This window comes from Lathyrus oleraceus, chromosome 2, assembly GCF_024323335.1.
Source record: "Lathyrus oleraceus cultivar Zhongwan6 chromosome 2, CAAS_Psat_ZW6_1.0, whole genome shotgun sequence".
Lineage (NCBI taxonomy): Eukaryota > Viridiplantae > Streptophyta > Magnoliopsida > Fabales > Fabaceae > Lathyrus > Lathyrus oleraceus.
Window position 1 is genome coordinate 9118547 of NC_066580.1, and position 18639 is coordinate 9137185.

General features: G+C 36.0%; 4 protein-coding genes and 1 pseudogene across 4 annotated transcripts; 3 read left to right on the plus strand and 2 right to left on the minus strand.

Moving 5' to 3' along the window:
- The first annotated feature begins 468 nt into the window (after positions 1 to 468).
- On the plus strand, positions 469 to 7059 carry LOC127117601 (ABC transporter C family member 3). The gene is made up of 10 exons (XM_051047673.1): positions 469 to 3210; positions 3358 to 3444; positions 3527 to 4174; positions 4294 to 4458; positions 4586 to 4880; positions 4989 to 5206; positions 5453 to 5758; positions 5843 to 5906; positions 6083 to 6322; positions 6410 to 7059. The coding sequence occupies exons 1-10, from the start codon at positions 796 to 798 to the stop codon at positions 6517 to 6519; spliced, it is 4548 nt and encodes a 1515-aa protein (XP_050903630.1). The 5' UTR covers positions 469 to 795; the 3' UTR covers positions 6520 to 7059.
- LOC127117602 (cytochrome P450 71D10) lies at positions 7028 to 8921 on the minus strand. The gene is made up of 2 exons (XM_051047674.1): positions 7886 to 8921; positions 7028 to 7745 (listed from the first exon to the last, which is right to left on the minus strand). The coding sequence occupies exons 1-2, from the start codon at positions 8756 to 8758 to the stop codon at positions 7134 to 7136; spliced, it is 1485 nt and encodes a 494-aa protein (XP_050903631.1). The 5' UTR covers positions 8759 to 8921; the 3' UTR covers positions 7028 to 7133.
- Positions 8922 to 11477: 2556 nt separating this feature from the next.
- Positions 11478 to 13418, minus strand: LOC127117603 (pentatricopeptide repeat-containing protein At5g18950; the record flags this gene model as incomplete). Its single annotated transcript, XM_051047675.1, has 1 exon — positions 11478 to 13418. A coding segment is annotated over one exon (1764 nt), but the record flags the coding sequence as incomplete, so codon positions are not given.
- A 308-nt stretch (positions 13419 to 13726) lies between these two features.
- LOC127121620 (kinesin-like protein KIN-14S) lies at positions 13727 to 16580 on the plus strand (annotated as a pseudogene).
- A 44-nt stretch (positions 16581 to 16624) lies between these two features.
- Positions 16625 to 17254, plus strand: LOC127121621 (T-complex protein 1 subunit theta). Its single transcript, XM_051052079.1, has 2 exons — positions 16625 to 17068; positions 17120 to 17254. Exons 1-2 carry the CDS (start codon positions 16625 to 16627, stop codon positions 17252 to 17254), a joined length of 579 nt encoding a protein of 192 aa, XP_050908036.1.
- Positions 17255 to 18639: the final 1385 nt, after the last annotated feature.

The window sequence follows — 18639 nt, forward strand, 5'->3', positions numbered from 1 at the left end:
AGAAAAGGTAGTATGGTCTTTTCTAAAACACATTATTTTCTTAAACATTTTAATAATTATTACAAATTACTAAGTAAAAAAATGAAAATACACTAATATTTAAAACAATTTTGAATTGAAACAAATTAAGAATCTCCCATTTCATTGCATCCACCTAAATTTGATAGAAAAATGAAAATAAAAAATTAGATAAAACAAACAAACTTAATTTCATTATATTTCATTAATTATTTACAAATCCAAACCATAAAATTTCAATTAATTACCCTTATATGATAGAATCTCAAGATTAAAGCAAGCATATCCTCATAGTTCTGTGCTGTATATACTCTGTTTCTCAATGTTTTTCAAATTCAAATTCCCAACACATTGATTCAATCCATTTCACATCAATTTTCACATCAATATCAATACTATCATATCTCACACAATTAAAAATCTTCCAATCCAATATTTTTCTATTTTCGCCTCTTCCTTCTACTAAAAAAACCACTAACCCTGTTTCTGTCTCTTTCTCAGTAACCTTTCTCATCTATTTTTTTTTTTGTCTCCTTCCCTCTCACTTTCTCTTCAATTATTTATCTCACGTTTCCACTAAACCCTCAATTCTTGGCCACCACGTTAACCCAATTCCCAAGAAATTCCCATTTTTCCATTGACTCCATAAACTTTTGACTTCATTACAGTACAACTTTTTCATCCTTTATAACCTCAAAAATCTCATCTTTTATGATATCCGACTGCACCCTTTTCATCATAGAATCTCAGTAACGAAAAAAAAACCGATTTTTAACCATGTTGTTTTCTTTGTCTTCTTCCACTTCACTCATGAACCTTGCTACTGATTTTGATTTTCTTCTCAAACCCATTTTCCTTCATGGGTTGTCTAGTGTTCTTCATATACTGTTGCTAGTAGGGGTTTTGGTTTCATGGGTTTGGAAAAGGGTTGTAGCTGGTGTTGGGAGTGTTGGGAATGAGACTAAGGAGAAGAAACCAAATAGTAGTTTGTTTAAAGTGACAAAGTTTTGTTCTGTTGGTTTTTCTTCTTTCAATTTTGTTCTTTTTCTTGTTAATTATTTCTACTGGTATACTAGTGGTTGGTCAGAAGAAAAGCTTATTACCCTTATTGATTTAGCTTTGAAAACAGTTGCTTGGTGTGTTGTTTGTGTTTGCTTTCATAAAGGGTTCTTATTTTTCTTCAGTTCAAGTCAGAGAAAAAGTAGGTTTCCAGTTTTCTTCAGAGCTTGGTGTGTCTTCTATCTCTTTGTTTCATGTTATTGCTTTGTGGTTGACATTGTTGTTTTGTATGAAAATCGCGTTGAGTTAACTGTTCCATGCATTGTTTCTGATGTGGTTTCGGTTTGTGTTGGGTTGTTCTTTTATTATATCGGGTTTTGTGTGAAAAATGAGAGTGGAGAAGAAGGTGATAGAACTCTTCAAGAACCTCTTTTGAATAGTGATCCACATATTGGTAATGGTAATGGTGATGTCTTGGAGTTAAAAGAGACTAAAGGGGGTGACACTCTTACCCCTTATTCAAATGCTGGAATTTTGAGCCTGCTCACTTTCACATGGGTGGGTCCATTGATAGCATTCGGCAATAAGAAAATCTTAGACCTTGAGGATATTCCTCAGCTAGATAGTGGAGATAGTGTGGTTGGAGCTTTTCCAACTTTTTGTGAAAAACTTGAAGCTGATTGTGGTGAAGTCAATAGAGTAACCTCGCTTAAGTTGGTTAAGTCATTAATAATCTCAGGGTGGAAAGAGATTCTTTTCACTGCTTTTCTTGCACTTTTAAACACTCTTGCTAGTTATGTCGGCCCTTATCTTATCGATTCTCTTGTTCAATATCTTGATGGAAAAAGGCTTTATGAGAATCAAGGCTACGTGTTGGTTTCTGCATTTTTCCTTGCAAAGGTTGTAGAATGCTTTACACAAAGGCATTGGTTCTTTAGGTTGCAGCAACTCGGACTTCGTATCCGAGGACTGCTCGTGACGATGATATATAAAAAAACGTTAACACTTTCGTGTCAATCAAGGCAATGTCACACTTCTGGAGAAATAATCAATTTCATGACAGTTGATGCTGAAAGAGTTGGTATATTCAGTTGGTACATGCATGATATGTGGTTAGTAGTTTTGCAAGTCACATTGGCGTTGTTGATTTTGTATAAAAACCTTGGACTTGCTTCAGTTGCTGCTTTTGTTACAACCATCATTGTTATGTTGGCAAATGTTCCGTTAGGATCGTTACAAGAGAAGTTTCAAAAAAAATTGATGGAGTCGAAGGATACAAGAATGAAGACGACGTCTGAAATTTTAAGGAACATGAGGATCCTTAAACTGCAAGGATGGGAAATGAAGTTTCTATCTAAAATAACCGAGCTCAGAGATACGGAACAAGGCTGGTTGAAAAAATTTCTTTATACTTCAGCCATAACTACATTTGTCTTTTGGGGTGCACCTACATTAGTATCCGTGGTTACTTTCGGTACTTGTATGCTTATAGGGGTCCCACTTGAATCCGGGAAGATTCTGTCAGCACTTGCAACAATCAGGATTCTTCAAGAGCCTATTTATAATCTTCCAGATTTAATTTCAATGATAGCACAAACTAAAGTTTCTGTTGATAGGATCGCGTCGTTCCTTCGTCTCGAAGACTTGCAGTCTGATGTTGTAGAAAGGCTTCCTCGGGGTAGTTCTGATACGGCAATTGAAGTGGACGATGGGAATTTTTCATGGGATTTATCTTTGCCTAATCCAACTTTACAGAACTTAAATCTCAAAGTTTTTCATGGTATGAAGGTTGCGGTTTGTGGTACTGTTGGATCAGGCAAATCTACTTTACTCTCTTGTCTACTCGGAGAAGTTCCAAAGATATCGGGTACCATTAAGGTTTGTGGAACAAAGGCCTATGTTGCTCAATCGCCGTGGATTCAAAGTGGTAAGATAGAGGATAATATATTGTTTGGTGAACAAATGGTTAGGGAAAGGTACGAGAAGGTACTTGAAGCGTGTTCCTTGAAGAAGGATTTGGAAATCTTGTCATTTGGTGATCAAACGGTTATAGGCGAACGTGGGATAAATTTGAGTGGTGGACAGAAACAAAGAATACAAATTGCTCGCGCTCTTTACCAAGATGCTGATATCTATCTATTTGATGATCCTTTTAGTGCTGTGGATGCTCATACAGGATCTCACCTTTTCAAGGTAATTTATTTTCTGTGTTTTGTTTATCACGTGCGATATAAAAAACTGGCTATTTTATTTCTTTTGTCCATGCATATTACAAAATAGTTATCAGTATCTTATGATACATGTGAGTCGCATCTTGATTCTATGCTTAATGTGTGGCAGGAATGCTTGCTGGGTGTTTTAAGTTCGAAAACAGTTGTTTATGTTACTCATCAAGTGGAGTTCTTACCAACTGCCGATCTTATATTGGTGAGTATTTATCATAATTGTATTATCATTTATTTAAAGGAAGGATTTCTTTTAACCTTTTTTTGGCCGTTGTCGTATAAAGGTCATGAAAGATGGAAAAATAACTCAGAGTGGAAAGTATGCTGATTTGCTTCACATTGGAACCGATTTTATGGAACTTGTTGGTGCACATAGAGAAGCTTTGTCTACACTTGAATCATTGGGTGAGGGAAAAACATCTAATGAAATAAGTAAGTTAGAACCAGAAGTAAATATCTCCGGCACCGGCACTCACGAAGAGGTAAACAAAAATGAGCAAAATGGTAAAGCAGATGATGATACAGGCGAACCGAAAGGCCAACTTGTTCAAGATGAAGAAAGAGTGAAAGGGAAAGTTGGGCTTTCAGTTTATTGGAAGTATATCACAACTGCATATGGAGGAGCTCTCGCACCGTTCATAATATTGGCTCAGATTTTGTTTCAAACTCTTCAAATTGGAAGCAACTATTGGATGGCTTGGGCAACTCCAATCTCAGCAGATGTAGAGCCACCTGTTAAAGGAACAACTCTTATTGAAGTCTATGTTGGTTTGGCCATTGGAAGTGCTTTATGCATTCTTGTTAGAGCATTGTTACTTGTTACATTCGGCTATAAGACAGCTACTATACTCTTCAATAAAATGCACTTGGCCATTTTTCGCGCCCCGATGTCGTTTTTTGATTCTACTCCAAGTGGCCGAATCCTTAATAGAGTATGTCATAACGCTGTTCTTTCTTTTTCTAGTCAATTGTATTTAATAATTATAACTATCGATTACATTTTCGCTTGTTTTTTTTATTTATCGTTTTCTTACTCTCTGTTGTCTTGCAGGCTTCAACTGATCAAAGTGCAGTGGATATAGACATTCCTTATCAAGTTGGCTCATTTGCCTTCTCTTTGATCCAGCTTCTAGGAATTATAATAGTGATGTCTCAGGTTGCATGGCAAGTTTTCATCGTCTTTATACCCGTCATAGCAATTAGCATTCACTATCAGGTATTATGGGGACCATCAACCATGTTTAGACTTTGATAATAAGTTGGGACTTTTTTTTTGCAAATTTGATTCCATTTTATAATATTAAGTGGTGATGCTTAACAACTATAGAACTTGTAATATGCAGCGATTTTATTTACCATCAGCGCGTGAACTATCACGTTTATGTGGAGTATGCAAAGCTCCTATCATTCAACACTTTGCGGAAACAATTTCCGGTACTTCAACCATTAGAAGCTTTGATCAAGAGTCAAGATTTCATGCAGCAAACATGAAACTGACGGATGGCTATAGTCGGCCAAAGTTCAATATTGCTGCTGCTATGGAATGGTTATGCATCCGCCTAGATATGTTGTCTTCCATCACATTTGTCTTTTCCTTGATGTTCTTGATTTCAATTCCACCTGGAATCATAAATCCAGGTGCATACTTCAAATCTAGTATCGTATATCCGTTAAAAGTTACTCTACTTGTATAATGAGGAGTTGAGCATAATTGTTTCTATTTTTTTATTCCAACGATTTTTGAAGGCCTTGCTGGTCTAGCTGTTACCTATGGACTGAATTTAAACCAAATACAAGCTTGGGTGATATGGAATATTTGCAACTTGGAGAACAAAATTATATCTGTAGAAAGGATACTTCAATATACAAGCATTCAAAGTGAGCCTCCCCTTGTTTTAGAAGAAGAAAATAGGCCAGATCCTTCATGGCCCGCAAATGGCGAGGTTGATATACGAAACTTGCAGGTAGCAGATTTTTTTCTTCGTGTTGCCCCCTCTTAATCTTGTTTCTGGTTTTGTTTTCATTCATTTTGTGGTTAATTAATTTATGAAACTCATGCTAAGGTTCTCTTTTCCTTAACGGTTAGAAATCCGCTTGTGAACAGGAAGGTTGTGCTTTTGATACAACATACTTTGTAGCATTATTTATCTACTAGATGTTTGTCTGAGCTCGATTTCACCATTTGTAATGATTTGTTGTCCATGATGAAGGTTCGATATGCTCCACATCTTCCGCTCGTGTTGCGTGGCCTGACATGCACGTTTCGTGGAGGATTGAAAACCGGCATTGTTGGAAGAACAGGAAGTGGCAAATCAACTCTTATACAAACACTTTTCCGACTCATTGAGCCTACTGCCGGGGAAGTTATCATTGACAGCATCAACATCTCTGCAATTGGACTGCATGATCTGAGGTCTAGACTAAGCATCATTCCGCAGGATCCAACAATGTTCGAGGGAACTGTGAGAAGTAATCTGGACCCTCTCGAAGAGTACAACGATGATCAAATATGGGAGGTGAGTTGGTTTTTTTTTATTCGTGTTGCGTTGCCTGACACTTGTAATTGTTCTTCAAATACTGATTTTAGTTCTTTAAAATAGGCTTTGGATAAGTGTCAACTCGGAGATGAAGTTAGAAAGAAAGAAGGAAAGCTTGACTCGTCAGGTTTGTCCTCTAATTTTGTCGAACATAAATGCTCCGTTCAAACTTATATATAAGCAAAAAGATATATGTAAATTTAGACCAGGTGTACCTTTTTGCTTATATTTAAGTCTAGCAGGAGTATATAGTATTTTCTACTCTTGAACCTATTGCTAATATGGAAGTTGATGCTTTTATAGTTACCGAGAATGGTGAGAATTGGAGCATGGGTCAGAGGCAATTGGTTTGCCTTGGTAGGGTTCTGCTTAAGAAGAGCAAAATTTTGGTGCTTGATGAAGCCACTGCATCAGTTGATACAGCTACAGATAATTTGATTCAACAAACTCTTAGGAAGCATTTCACTGACTCTACCGTCATTACCATCGCACATCGAATAACTTCTGTTCTTGACAGTGATATGGTTCTACTTCTTGATCAAGGTTAGGAAGAAAAGCTGTTATTCTCGATATCTTTTTTTCATTGCTGTTTCGTTTTCTTATGTCGTTCATTGTTGTGTGTTTGTGTAGGACTTATTGAGGAGTATGACTCACCAACGACATTGCTAGAAGATAAGTCATCCTCTTTTGCTAAGCTTGTTGCAGAGTATACCATGAGGTCCAACTCCAATTTTGAGTAATATGTTGATCACTGATTGAAGTCTAGTCTACCGTCCGAAATAAAAGTTTCTTGATGAAGACGAAAATATTGGGGAAGAGGATAGTATCTTATCATTAGTGTTTGTAATTTTTTTTTATTAAGCATGTTTGATAGAAAAATGTAATATATAAGAATAAGGCTTTGAATTGTTCAACTTCAAAAAAAAATTCAAGGCTGAAGGAAATTAATTTACTAGAGGAAAGAATTACAGAATAAAACAAAATCTTATTCAAAATGCATTAATGCATATGTAGTTAATATAGCATTGTTGTCAATAAATAAAACCATACGTGATACCAAAATCCTACATAGAAAATTTTGAAGCCATGAAGAATGCTGTTCCTTTGCAGGCAAGATTAATAGAAGAAGGACAGGGATGAGAGCTCATGAAAGAATGAATCAGAATCAGTTACTGCAAATGTGATATCATTGATTGAAGTGCATATGTTTTTTTAATTTATTAAACACTTTGTTGTAATACTAAACATGCATGAAAAATAGCATAAAGAAACTTAAAACACTTTGTGAACTTGATGCTCAAACTTTTTTTGACAGATTGTATGCTTAAACTTAAACTAGGCAATATAGTACATATTAAGAACGACGAGTAATAGGAATCAAACAGAGGTCATTTTTTCGTCTTAAAGAAAATCCAAATGAATCGCTCATGTCAAGTTCTTCGTTCTTCATTCCATTCTGAAGCTTCCAATCGAAGTGGTAAAGTAACATAGCAAGCGGCAACTCAACATTGGGTAAAGCAAATGCTATACCTGGACAAATCCTCCTTCCAGCACCAAATGGTATGAATTCAAAGTCTGTGCCTCTGAAATCAAGTGGACTGTTAACAAATCTTTCAGGTTTAAAACTCTCAGCTTCATCCCAATACCTTGGATCTCTTCCAATCGCCCAAACGTTGACAGCAACCCTTGTTTTAGCCGGGATCTCATATCCATTGATTCGACTTCTCTCTCTACTCTCTCTTGGAATCAATAATGGTACAACAGGGTGCAGTCTCAATGTTTCTTTGACGACAGACCTCAAGTATATCAATTGGTGCAAACTTGTCTCATCCACATACCCCTTTCTATCAAACACTCTTCTTACCTCAGCTTGTGCTTCTTCCATCGCCTTTGGATTCTTTACCATCTCAGATATCGCCCATAAAACAATACCCGAGGATGTTTCGCTACCAGCGGTGAACAAGTCCTGTATATGAATTGTCACTATCTTTTACTATATATTCATGCATTCATGCAGTATAGAATATAAGAACGAACTGGTGTAAAAAAATATTTTAAATTGGTTACTAACAAAACCGATCACGATGTGTTAGGTTATAGACTAACCTGGATGACTGCTTTAACGTTGTCATCGGTCAAATGATTATCCTGCTGAAACTTGAGAAGAACATCAACTAGATCTTCATCTCTATAATTGCTTCTGTGATCATTGATGATGTCTTGCAATAGCCTATCAGTTTCTCTACAAACTTTTTCAAATCTAGTCTTTGCCCTACTCACCCTCTGAAGCAATATTTTAACAGAAGGATAGAAATCTGCAATGCAAAATCCTCCTAACAAACTCACTATTTCCTCCATTGCATTTTTAAACACTTGTTCGTGTTTAGTCCTTTTTCCAAAAACTGCTCGTGATGTTATCTCATATGTCATCGAGAATACGTTCTCAGTGAGATTAACAATTGATCCTTCACGTGTAGATATTGATTTAACTAGTTTTGAAACTACTTCCTCTCGTATAGACCGGAATGATTGGACGCGTTTCAAACTTAACAGCTCTACAATGCATACTTTTCGTAGTTGCCTCCAATAATCTCCATACGGAGCGAACGCAATATCTGTAGCATTGTAAGTAAGTATTGTAGGCAAAAGAAGGTTTGGTCTATCGCAAAAGTTTAAGTCTTGTGTTTTCATAACCTCTTTGGCTATTTCTGGTGAAGTAACTATTATGTATGGTACTTGTCCTAGTTTTAGGTACATTAAGGGTCCATATTTCTCTGCTAAAATTTTAAAACATTGATGAGGCATTGAATTGCTGATAATTTGGTGTATGTTTCCTATGAAGGGCAGTGTTCTTGGTCCTGGTGGTAAATTGGTGATGGAGTTTTTAGAAGTACTCCATTTTTTAACTGTTTTGAGTATGATGAAGAGGAAAAGAAATGTGGCTATGAAGGTACAAAAGAAAGGGTTGTGAAGCTCCATGATGATAGCAAGATTCAAGAGGGACTAAAGAAGAATCATTAGACGAAGGGATTTATAAACACATTTTTTCATAGGAAAAGAAAATTATAAAAAAGTTGGCAACTGTGAGATTAAGATATATAGATGAAAAGTAGTTCAAAATGGAGTATCAAAGATTCTTGTCCATAAATTTAAAGATAATGCATATTGAAATAGGTAGCACCATGAATAGGATTGTTGAAGTTAGAAAAGATTATCGTCTTCATGTTAATATAAGGAAGTTAGTATCAGGAAAAAATCAGAATGTCTTTTTTAGTTTCTAATGAAAACATGACACTTTAGAGAAACAACCAATTCAAAAGAAAAAGAAATATTACTAGACAACTTACTTTCCCAGTTACAACCAAAAGAAAAAATAATGGTTTAAATATACTTTTTATCTCTGCAAATATATATTTATTTATTTTAGTCTTTGCAAAAAACATTCTTTTTATTTTTGGAGAGTTTTGTTGGAGGACTGCATCTATATCTTGAAATGTGTGATATTTTTAAAAAGTTAAAAAAACAATATATTACATTAGCATATAAAATCATATTGTTTTTTGAAATTTTTTTTTTACAGTTAGTGAATGACATCTCAAAAATGTCCATAATAATTAAAATATTTTAATAAATAAATAATTAATTCAATTAAAAAAAATCAAAACAATTTCACCGATATTTATGATGGAACCTAATGTTAACTACTAGTATAAGTAAAAGACCAATAAAGAACAATATTTTTTTTATTTTTGGAGGGTTTTGGAAAGGAAGACTTTGGAGGACTGCGTCTATATCTTGAAATGTGTGTGATATTTTTAAAAAGTTAAAAAAACAATATACTACATTAGCATATACAATCATATTTTGAAATGTTAATATTTTGAAATGTGTGTGATATTTTGAAATGTGTGTATATTGTTTTTGGAGGAATGCGTCTATATTTTGAAATGTGTGTGATATTTTTAAAAAGTTCAAAAAACAATATGATTTTATATGCTAATGTAGTATATTGTTTTTTTAACTTTTTAACTTTTTAAAAATATCACGCACATTTCAAGATATAGACGCAGTCATCCAAAAAAACCAACTCTCAAATGGACCCTTACTGATACGGATCTAGAATATGTATGCAGAATACATGCGAGAAATTAGTGGAGATGTCCAAAGATATGCCATAAGTAAATAACAACTATTTAATCACTAAGTTGTAGAAAATTTAGTAATGCAGTTTTGAATTGAAAAGAGTTATGAAACTTGTATGCACAGTTTACATTAAGACAAGCTGTGGTTTTAAAGCAATTCTTACAACCACACATTTTCATATCCTTTTTTGTTCGCAAGATAGACAATAATTTTATGAGGAAAGTAAACCATTGTCATAAAACTTAAAACACTATCTGCAACAAATACAAAAATAACAATAGAAGGTAGTTTAAGAAAATATTTATGCATCTAATATAAGACATGATGTAGACTGATACTTGATATTACTTACCAAGAGTATATAATAGGAGCATATTTATACATAAAACAGAGGGGAAAAGAAAACCATGTACAAACTACAGGTCTTCACAAATGAGAGTTATTAAAATAGTTAATATATGATATGATCCAACCAAAAATGCAATGACAATTAAGTTTACCTCACACCAGAAAGAAGAGGAGTATCAGCTCCAAGTTTTGATCAATAGGCCTTGCTTGGATTGCCCAACTTTATGAGTAGGTAAAGTGTAAATCATGTGTTGCAAGCTAAATTGTGCTCTAGGATAAACAAATGCGCATCAGACAAAAAATGTTAAGTAGTATTGAAACAAAGGTCCAGCGATAAGTGTAATGAAACTCAAATAATAGTCATTAATAATATGATATATTTTAGAAGAGAGACACCATTTTCAGCTAATTTTGTTGGTTTCTCTGTTTATGAGAACAAACTGAAGAGGATAAACATCTGCACAACAATTACATAATGAAGTTGTTCATCGACTTGGAACATCAAAATTTAAATAGAGGATTGAGAGAAGCAAACTAGCTTCTGATCCAAAGCTGCAAGGTTTTAAAGATCCAAATACAGTGTTGTTGACTTGTTCAGTGTACTAAATATGTATTGAATATTTGTGGTTCCAATACACTACTTAATATCAGTGGTTCCAATGCAATGAGAAAAATAGAGGCACAAACAAATGTATATTTAATATATGCGGTTCCATTACACTTGCTTAGAACGCAAGTAATTTCCCAATAGAGTTTTGTGACAACCTATATAATACATAATTGAGTTTTACCCACATCTAAGTCAAGTTAACTGAAAAAAACATTGACGAATTTGAAACAATTAAATGTATAGTTAGTTCAGAAGTAAAAAAAAGTCACTGGTTCTTTCTCGCTGCACGACATCAATTCTCTGGAGTTCTACAGCCAAGCTCCGCGCATATCAACTATCAATCAAGTCACACTCAACTGAAATTTGAGTTTATTATTCATGTATGAATACTTAGTTAAATTCCACATCACGCCCATATCATCTGAGGCACAATTCACATTGCAAAACCGTTGCAAAATTCACATTGCAGCTTCCTAGTTCTAATGCTCTTTGTAAGAGAGTGGAAACTTAGTCGACACTACTATGCTTACAAAGTATACTAAAGGCATATAACTCCTTTTGATAATTTGAAAAAAAAAAACACAACATTATAAATCCTCAGCGAAAATATTGTCCATAATCATAAAATTGAAAGGTAATTTATCTAGAAAGACATGTTACAGCTTCAAGATTTAAGATTTACAACCGGAAACATCAAGATGACTATAGCTACGTGTTTCCAAAAAATCATCGCTTTATTGATACATGGAAAATAAAACAACATAATCAGTTACATCAATTTCTTTCTACGAGCTCCTCCAAACACAAATTAGGGAAACCGAAATTCTCTTTGCTAAATTTACTGACCAAAGAATGAATTATGCTTTCTTTGAGTTTATATCCCTCCCTAAACATTAAATCTAAAACAATCAAAATATCATCTAACCTATCTTCATGTGATAGACCGTCAATCAGGTGCTCAAATGTAAGCACCTTGGGTTTCAGCTTCCAACTCATCATCTTTAGTAACCATTCCATACCTTGTGCAACATTTCCTTCTTTACATAGCCCAACTATAATATCATCATGTGTACTAGCAATTGGTTCCAAATGCCTGTCATGCATACCTTTCAACAACCTCATTGCACCCCCAATTTCACCGGCTTCACAAAGGCTTTTTATGAGAGGAGTAAATGAAGAAACTGATGGCTCAAAGCCCTGTGCAAGAAGTTCATGCAACAAATCAGTGGCCTTGACTAGCTCGCCTTTCTGGCAAAGGCCTTTGATTAAAGAGTTGTAACTAATCAAATCACGGGCAACACCCTTTCGAGACATCTCATGAAACATGCTCAGAGCTTCATCAACCCTTCCATGCAAACACAAACCCGAAATCATTGTGGTATAGCTAACCACATTTTCTGCATAACCTCTATCACACATATCATCATAGAGCTTCTTTGCCTCAACAAAATCACCGATCTTACAATAACCATCTATCATTACATTATACGTGTACTCATTCGGCACAAGTCCTTTATGAATCATCTCAAACCACAACTTCCTAGCCTCACCAAGCGACCCCATATCACAAAGACCTTTTATCACTGTTGTGTACATAACCTTATCTGGAAAATACCCTCTATCCTTGAGATCATTAAAAACCCTAAAACCCTCATCATTCTTCCTCTTGAAGAGTCCATTGATGACTTCTTGATAAGTATAGATACCCGGATTACACTTCATGGAAATCATAATATGAAGAATCTCAGAAACTCTATTATACTGTCTCTCCTTACAAAAACCAGTTATAAGCGAGTTAAAAACATTATTATCAGGACACAAACCCTTCTCAAGAACCTGTCTAAGAAGTTCATACCCATTAAAAACTTTATCTTCAACACAAAATGCTTTAATAAGATACCCAACAGTTTCAACATCAATGCTAGCTACAACACCAGATTCAAGCATATGTTCATACAATTTCCAAACCAAATCGGTTCTCCCAACTTTCAAACAAGCCAACAAAGACGCATTAAAAGTTGACACAGAAGGTAAAAATCCAACCTGTTTCAATCTAACAAACACATCAAGTACATCCTCAACCATTCCGCCTTTTCCGAGACACAAAACGTAAGACTCCAAAGAACCCGGCTTTGGATTAAAATCAGGATAATCATCAAGCAATGACTTTGCAGCTTTGCAGGCACCAGCATGAACAAGGGAATCAAAAAGCGCATCACATGAAGATTGATCCGGTGAGAAACCACAATGAGAAGCGAGCCATTGAAGGAAACGAAGAGAGAGGAAGGAATTGTTCTGATGATTGAGATAATGGAGGAAGAAATTTGGGTTTGAGAAATTGAAAGATGGGTATTGTGAAAGAAGGGTATTCTCCCAACGTGATTTAGTTCGAGTGATGGTGCAAATTTCACTGAGAATATGAGTAAAGTTTTGATCTTTGGAATAATCACCACCTTGTTTGGTTTCTGTGGTAAGGTTTCGGATATAAGAGGTTCCTCTTCTCCTCAGTAACATGGTAATTGGTTTGTGAAATGAAGCTCAAAGGTTGTTATCGGAGTGGAACAAGAAAACGTTAATGTCACCGAAGTGTTGGAGTTTAGTTTGCAGTAACTGATTAGGGAGTAAAATACTAAAATCACAGGTTATCTCTGTGGTCAAAGTGTAACATGAACTTGTTTAGGGACGAGTTATAAATTATGTTAAATTGCAAAATAGTACCTTAATTAGAGATTAGGTTACGCTGTGCGCATAGACAAGGCTAGCGTCTCTGCAAAATCGGCGTTGGGTGGTGGAGAAATCACCGGCCGGCGAAGAACTACCGGATATAGGATTAATTCGGGAAGAAGATGGAGAAAGGAAGAATCGACGTGAGAGAGATCCGCGTAGAACAAAAACTGCGTCGCGGTGGTTTAGAGATGAATGAGTTCGTTGTTGAGTGAAGTTTGTGAGAAAAGACGAGTTTTCCAATTGATCCACCAAAATCTGAGATAAAAGGGATTATCAAGATTACTACTGTTATTATATCACTAATACAAAACATTTAATTAATAGATTCGCTTTATTCATTGCGATGGATTCCAAAGTATAACAAAATACAATTTCATTTGCGTGACACAATTTATTTCTAGAGCGTCTCAACCATGGACAAGTATAAAGTCAATAGATTTCCAAAAGCGCTAACATAAATTATTCAAGATATCATAAATGATTCTTACTTGGAAGTTAGAAACTTTCGCAAAAAGAAGAGCATCATCTATATAAAAAAAAAGTGATAAAGAGGGTCCAATGCGAGACAATCTTATATGTTTTCATTGTCTTTCATCGACTACTTTGATGATGGCATGCGATAAGAATTCTATGTAGATAACGTGAAAAGGGTCGTAATCCTCTAGTCGAACAAAATTTGATAATTATCTCCCATTTCAAAGAATAAACATAGAGGAGCTAGCTACACCTAGTTACACAGTACATGATGTCATACCTCGATTTTGGCCCTAAAATTTTTTTCCCATCAATCACTCGTTTGCATTCTTTCTTCATGACCATTCCATCTGGTCATGATACTATCCAAAAAAAACGTTTGTTGTTGGACTCGCTACCACGACCAGTCCATGTTTGTCTTTTGGGCTTTGTTTCTTGATTTTTGGTATAAGATGATTAATTTCCTTAGCAATGCGAGATTTGAAAACTCTTTCATTTGTTAGAATCAAGTGAACCTCATGTTTCATCTTTCGTTCCAATTTCATCGAGGTGATTATTCATCTGTCATTTGTCTTACTACCAGTTTTCACCCCCCTTTCGAGTAAATCATGTGTCAAGTGCAAAATATTTTATTTTGGGTCATCATGCATATTCATTTTCTCATTCATTCATAATTCAAAGAAATTTCATATATATTTCTTCATTCACATTTATATTCTCCATTTCAAATTCGAGATTCTACATTTCATATTCAAAATTTTCATTCATATTTCTTCATTACATTGGAAATTTTTCATTCACATTCAAGAATTTCCACATACTCATTCATAGTTCGATTACTTCGTTCATTCATTCAATCATAATCATCCATTGACATGGCATATGAATAACTTATAATCAAAAAGCACCTCATCACATGAATACATGAAGTTTCTAAGATGCAAAGAGAGATCCTTGTCTTGCTACAAGAAACACCAATTTTCATTCATTGCAAATCATAGATTATCCAAAAAAAATACATAATTTACAAAGAGCAACATGTAGCATTATCTGATCACGTGAAATTCACAACTGAGTCCTTTTCAGGCCTTGATGTTGTGAATTCTATTCAGCTTCTCGGTCCTGAATGTGAACTCTTGAAGAAGAAGTATCTGGATGAATCTTCTGAGCGAAAGCGACTTTACAATGAAATAATAGAAATTAAGGGTAATATCAGGGTTTTCTGCAGATGCAGACCTTTAAGTGTAAGTGAAACTGGGAACGGGTATACATCTATTGTCAATTTTGAATCGACTCTGGACAATGAACTTCAAGTCATTAACTCAGATTCTTCCAAGAAGTCGTTTAAATTTGATCATGTCTTTAAGCCTGAAGATAACCAAGAGGCTGTTTTTTTTGCAAACTAAACCTATTGCTACATCAGTATTGGATGGTTTTAATGTCTGTATATTTGCTTATGGACAAACCGGAACCGGTAAAACATTTACAATGGAGGGAACACCTGAAGATAGGGGAGTTAACTACTGAACACTTGAAGAATTATTTAAGATATCTGAAGAGAGAAAGGGTGTAACGAAGTACCAGTTGCATGTTAGTATGCTGGAGGCTTATAATGAGAAGTTAAGAGATCTTTTGGTGGAAAATTCTGCCCAGCCGAAGAAATTGGAGATAAAGCAAGCTGTAGAAGGAACACAAGAAGTTCCAGGACTTGTTGAAACTCAGGTGCATGGAACAGAAGATGTGTGGGAATTGCTCAAGACTGGAAACAGAGTCAGATATGTTGGATCCACTTCTGCTAATGAGCAAAGCAGCCGATCTCATTGCTTGTTGCGAGTAACTGTTGTTGGGGAGAGTTTAATTAATGGCCAGAAAACAAGGAGTCACCTTTGGCTAGTAGACTTAGCAGGTAGTGAGCGTGTGGGAAAAACTGAAGCTGAGGGAGAAAGACTGAAGGAATTGCAATTCATTAACAGGTCTCTTTCAGCACTTGGTGATGTTATTTCTGCACTTGCTTCCAAAGCAGCCCACATCCCTTACAGAAACTCAAAGCTTACTCACATACTGCAGATCTCTTTAGGAGGAGATTGTAAAACCTTAATGTTTGTCCAAGTTAGTCCAAGCTCAGCGGACTTAGGAGAGACTTTATGTTCGCTGAATTTCGCCACTCGTGTCCGTGGAATCGAGAGTGATCCTGCTCGCAAACAAGTAGACCTCAGCGATCTGTTTAAGAACAAGCAAATGGCAGAAAAGGCCAAACATGACGAGAAGGAAATAAAGAAACAAGGAGTACTGGCTGATGGTCATATGTCGTGGGCTTGTGAGGCATTTTCGAAGCATCATGTAGAAGAGCTGATCTCATCCCGAGCTCTACATTGGTGTTGGACATTATTCATGATCAAACTTTGGAATCATGGTCTTCTTGATGCCTGCACAATGAACAACTGCAGTTCAATATTAGAGCGCTTCAAAAACAAGGGATCGGATACTGCCACAAAGTGAAGACAAACTTACTCAATCCAAACAAGTGATTGATGCAGAGGACCATGTTGCTGCCAGACTCTGTTGGATGGTACTGTAAAGATTCACTTTGTAGACACATTCAAATTCTTCCTTTCATTGTATGGCCACAACACAAGCTTCCTGTTCTGTGTATGAATATCTCATCAGATGGAGATTTAATTGTGACTGGCTCTGCTGATAAAAATATAAAGATTTGGGGTTTGGATTTTGGTGACTGTCATAAATCCATTTTTGCGCATGCTGACAGTGTTATGGCAGTGCAATTTGTTCCCAAGATGCATTATGTGTTTAGTGTTGGAAAAGATCGTGTTGTAAAACTCTTGGGAGGAGGCATGCGTAACAGTACAGTTGTTCAGGGAATGGTTTTGAGAAATGATGTTGTTGGTAGTATAAAGAGAATTGAAAAGGCAAAGGTTGTCGTGTTTGCGGGTGGCGTTGATACATCTGCAACTGAAACTAAAGGAACGGTTCTCATACATTCAACTGAGCATCTAGAGAATTATTCAAAAACTGAATAGGCTAAAGTAGAGGAGCTCATCAAGGCAGTAGTTAAATCTGATGCCAAAGTGGTTGTAAGCGGAGGGGCAGTAGGAGAGATGGCTTTACATTTTTGCGAGCGTTATAAGCTTATTGGTTCTGAAAATCAGTTCTAAGTTTGAACTGCGTCGATTTTGCCGTACAACCGGTGATGTTGCTGTTGAAGCTTAGTCAACCAAATCCAGATGATCTTGGATATGTCGATTCTATTTCAGTCGAGGAAATTGGTGGTGCAAGGGTTACAGTTGTTAAAAATGAAGAAGGTGGCAATTTTGTGTCAACTGTTGTCTTGAGAGGAAGTACTGATAGTATACTTAATGATATTGAAAGAGCAGTTGATGATGGAGTGAACACTTACAAGGCCATGTGCAGGGATAGCCGTATTGTGCCTGCAGCTGCTACAACAACAAACTACACACACACCAACTCAAAGTCATTCATAACCATACGAACTCTTCCTAATGAATACCATGAACCTTTACGCCCACAAACTCAGCATATGCCTCTACTGCAGCACCATTGACATCATTATTGAAAAAAGATGCTTTTTAGTGGAATAACCAAGCAGCCATTGCTTTCAAGCAGCTCAAGGCGGCAATTACAGTAGCTCAAGTACTTGCTCTTCCAGATTTTCATCAATAATTTATTCTCGAAATTGATGCTTCGGGTTCTGGTGTTGGTGCAGTGCTAAGCCAAGATAAACATCCAATTGCATACTTCTCTAAGAAGTTGTCCCCAAGGATGCAGAAACAGTCCACTTATGTGCGAGAACTCTAGGCTATCACTGAAGCTATGTCGAAATTTTGTCATTATCTTATTGGTCAAAAGTTCACAATCAAGATGGATCAAAAACGTTTGAAGGCTTTGACGGATCAAACCATCCAAACACCGGAACAACAACATTGGCTGCACAAATTTATCGGGTTGGTCATTCCTGCGGATAGACAAATTATTGAATTGTTACTCCGAGAGTTCCATGCTTCCCCTCTGGGCGGACATGTTGGCGTCATCCGTACCAAGGCCAAACTAGCATCACAATTTTATTGGTCAGCCATGAACTGTGACGTCAAGGATTTTGTATCACAGTGTTTGGTCTGCCAGCAAGCTAAAGCATCAACTGCACGTCCAGCAGGCCTGTTGCACCCTCTTCCTATTCCAGCCCAAATCTGGGAGGATATCTCTATGGACTTCATAAAAGGGACAAAGTTTTACTAGTCAGTTTTGGCAACAACTCTTCAAGTTAAGTGGTACTACTCTTGCCATGAGTACGACATATCATTCTCAAACGGACGAACAATTTGAAGTTGTCAACAAATGCTTGGAGATGCACTTACCTTGCTTTACGAGTCAAAGCCCTATGGCTTGGTCCAAATTGCTTCCTTGGGTTGAATTATGGTATAATACAGCTTTTCACACTAGCATCAGTATATGTCCGTTAAAAGCAATATACAGTAGAGATCCTCCTATGCTAATTAAGTATGACAACAGCTCTTTTGACTCC

What these genes read in the sequence shown, in the direction of transcription:
- LOC127117601 (XM_051047673.1), top strand. Translation starts at nt 796, where the DNA reads ATGTTGTTTTCTTTGTCTTCTTCCACTTCACTCATGAACCTTGCTACT. An exon ending in GTGGCCGAATCCTTAATAGA is followed by an intron (nt 4,175 to 4,293) that starts GTATGTCATAAC and finishes GTTGTCTTGCAG; the next exon opens with GCTTCAACTGATCAAAGTGC. An exon ending in GGTTCTACTTCTTGATCAAG is followed by an intron (nt 6,323 to 6,409) that starts GTTAGGAAGAAA and finishes GTGTTTGTGTAG; the next exon opens with GACTTATTGAGGAGTATGAC.
- LOC127117602 (XM_051047674.1), bottom strand. Translation starts at nt 8,758, where the DNA reads ATGGAGCTTCACAACCCTTTCTTTTGTACCTTCATAGCCACATTTCTT. An exon ending in ACGTTAAAGCAGTCATCCAG is followed by an intron (nt 7,746 to 7,885) that starts GTTAGTCTATAA and finishes ATTCATATACAG; the next exon opens with GACTTGTTCACCGCTGGTAG.
- LOC127121621 (XM_051052079.1), top strand. Translation starts at nt 16,625, where the DNA reads ATGTTGCTGCCAGACTCTGTTGGATGGTACTGTAAAGATTCACTTTGT. An exon ending in CAACTGAAACTAAAGGAACG is followed by an intron (nt 17,069 to 17,119) that starts GTTCTCATACAT and finishes AAAACTGAATAG; the next exon opens with GCTAAAGTAGAGGAGCTCAT.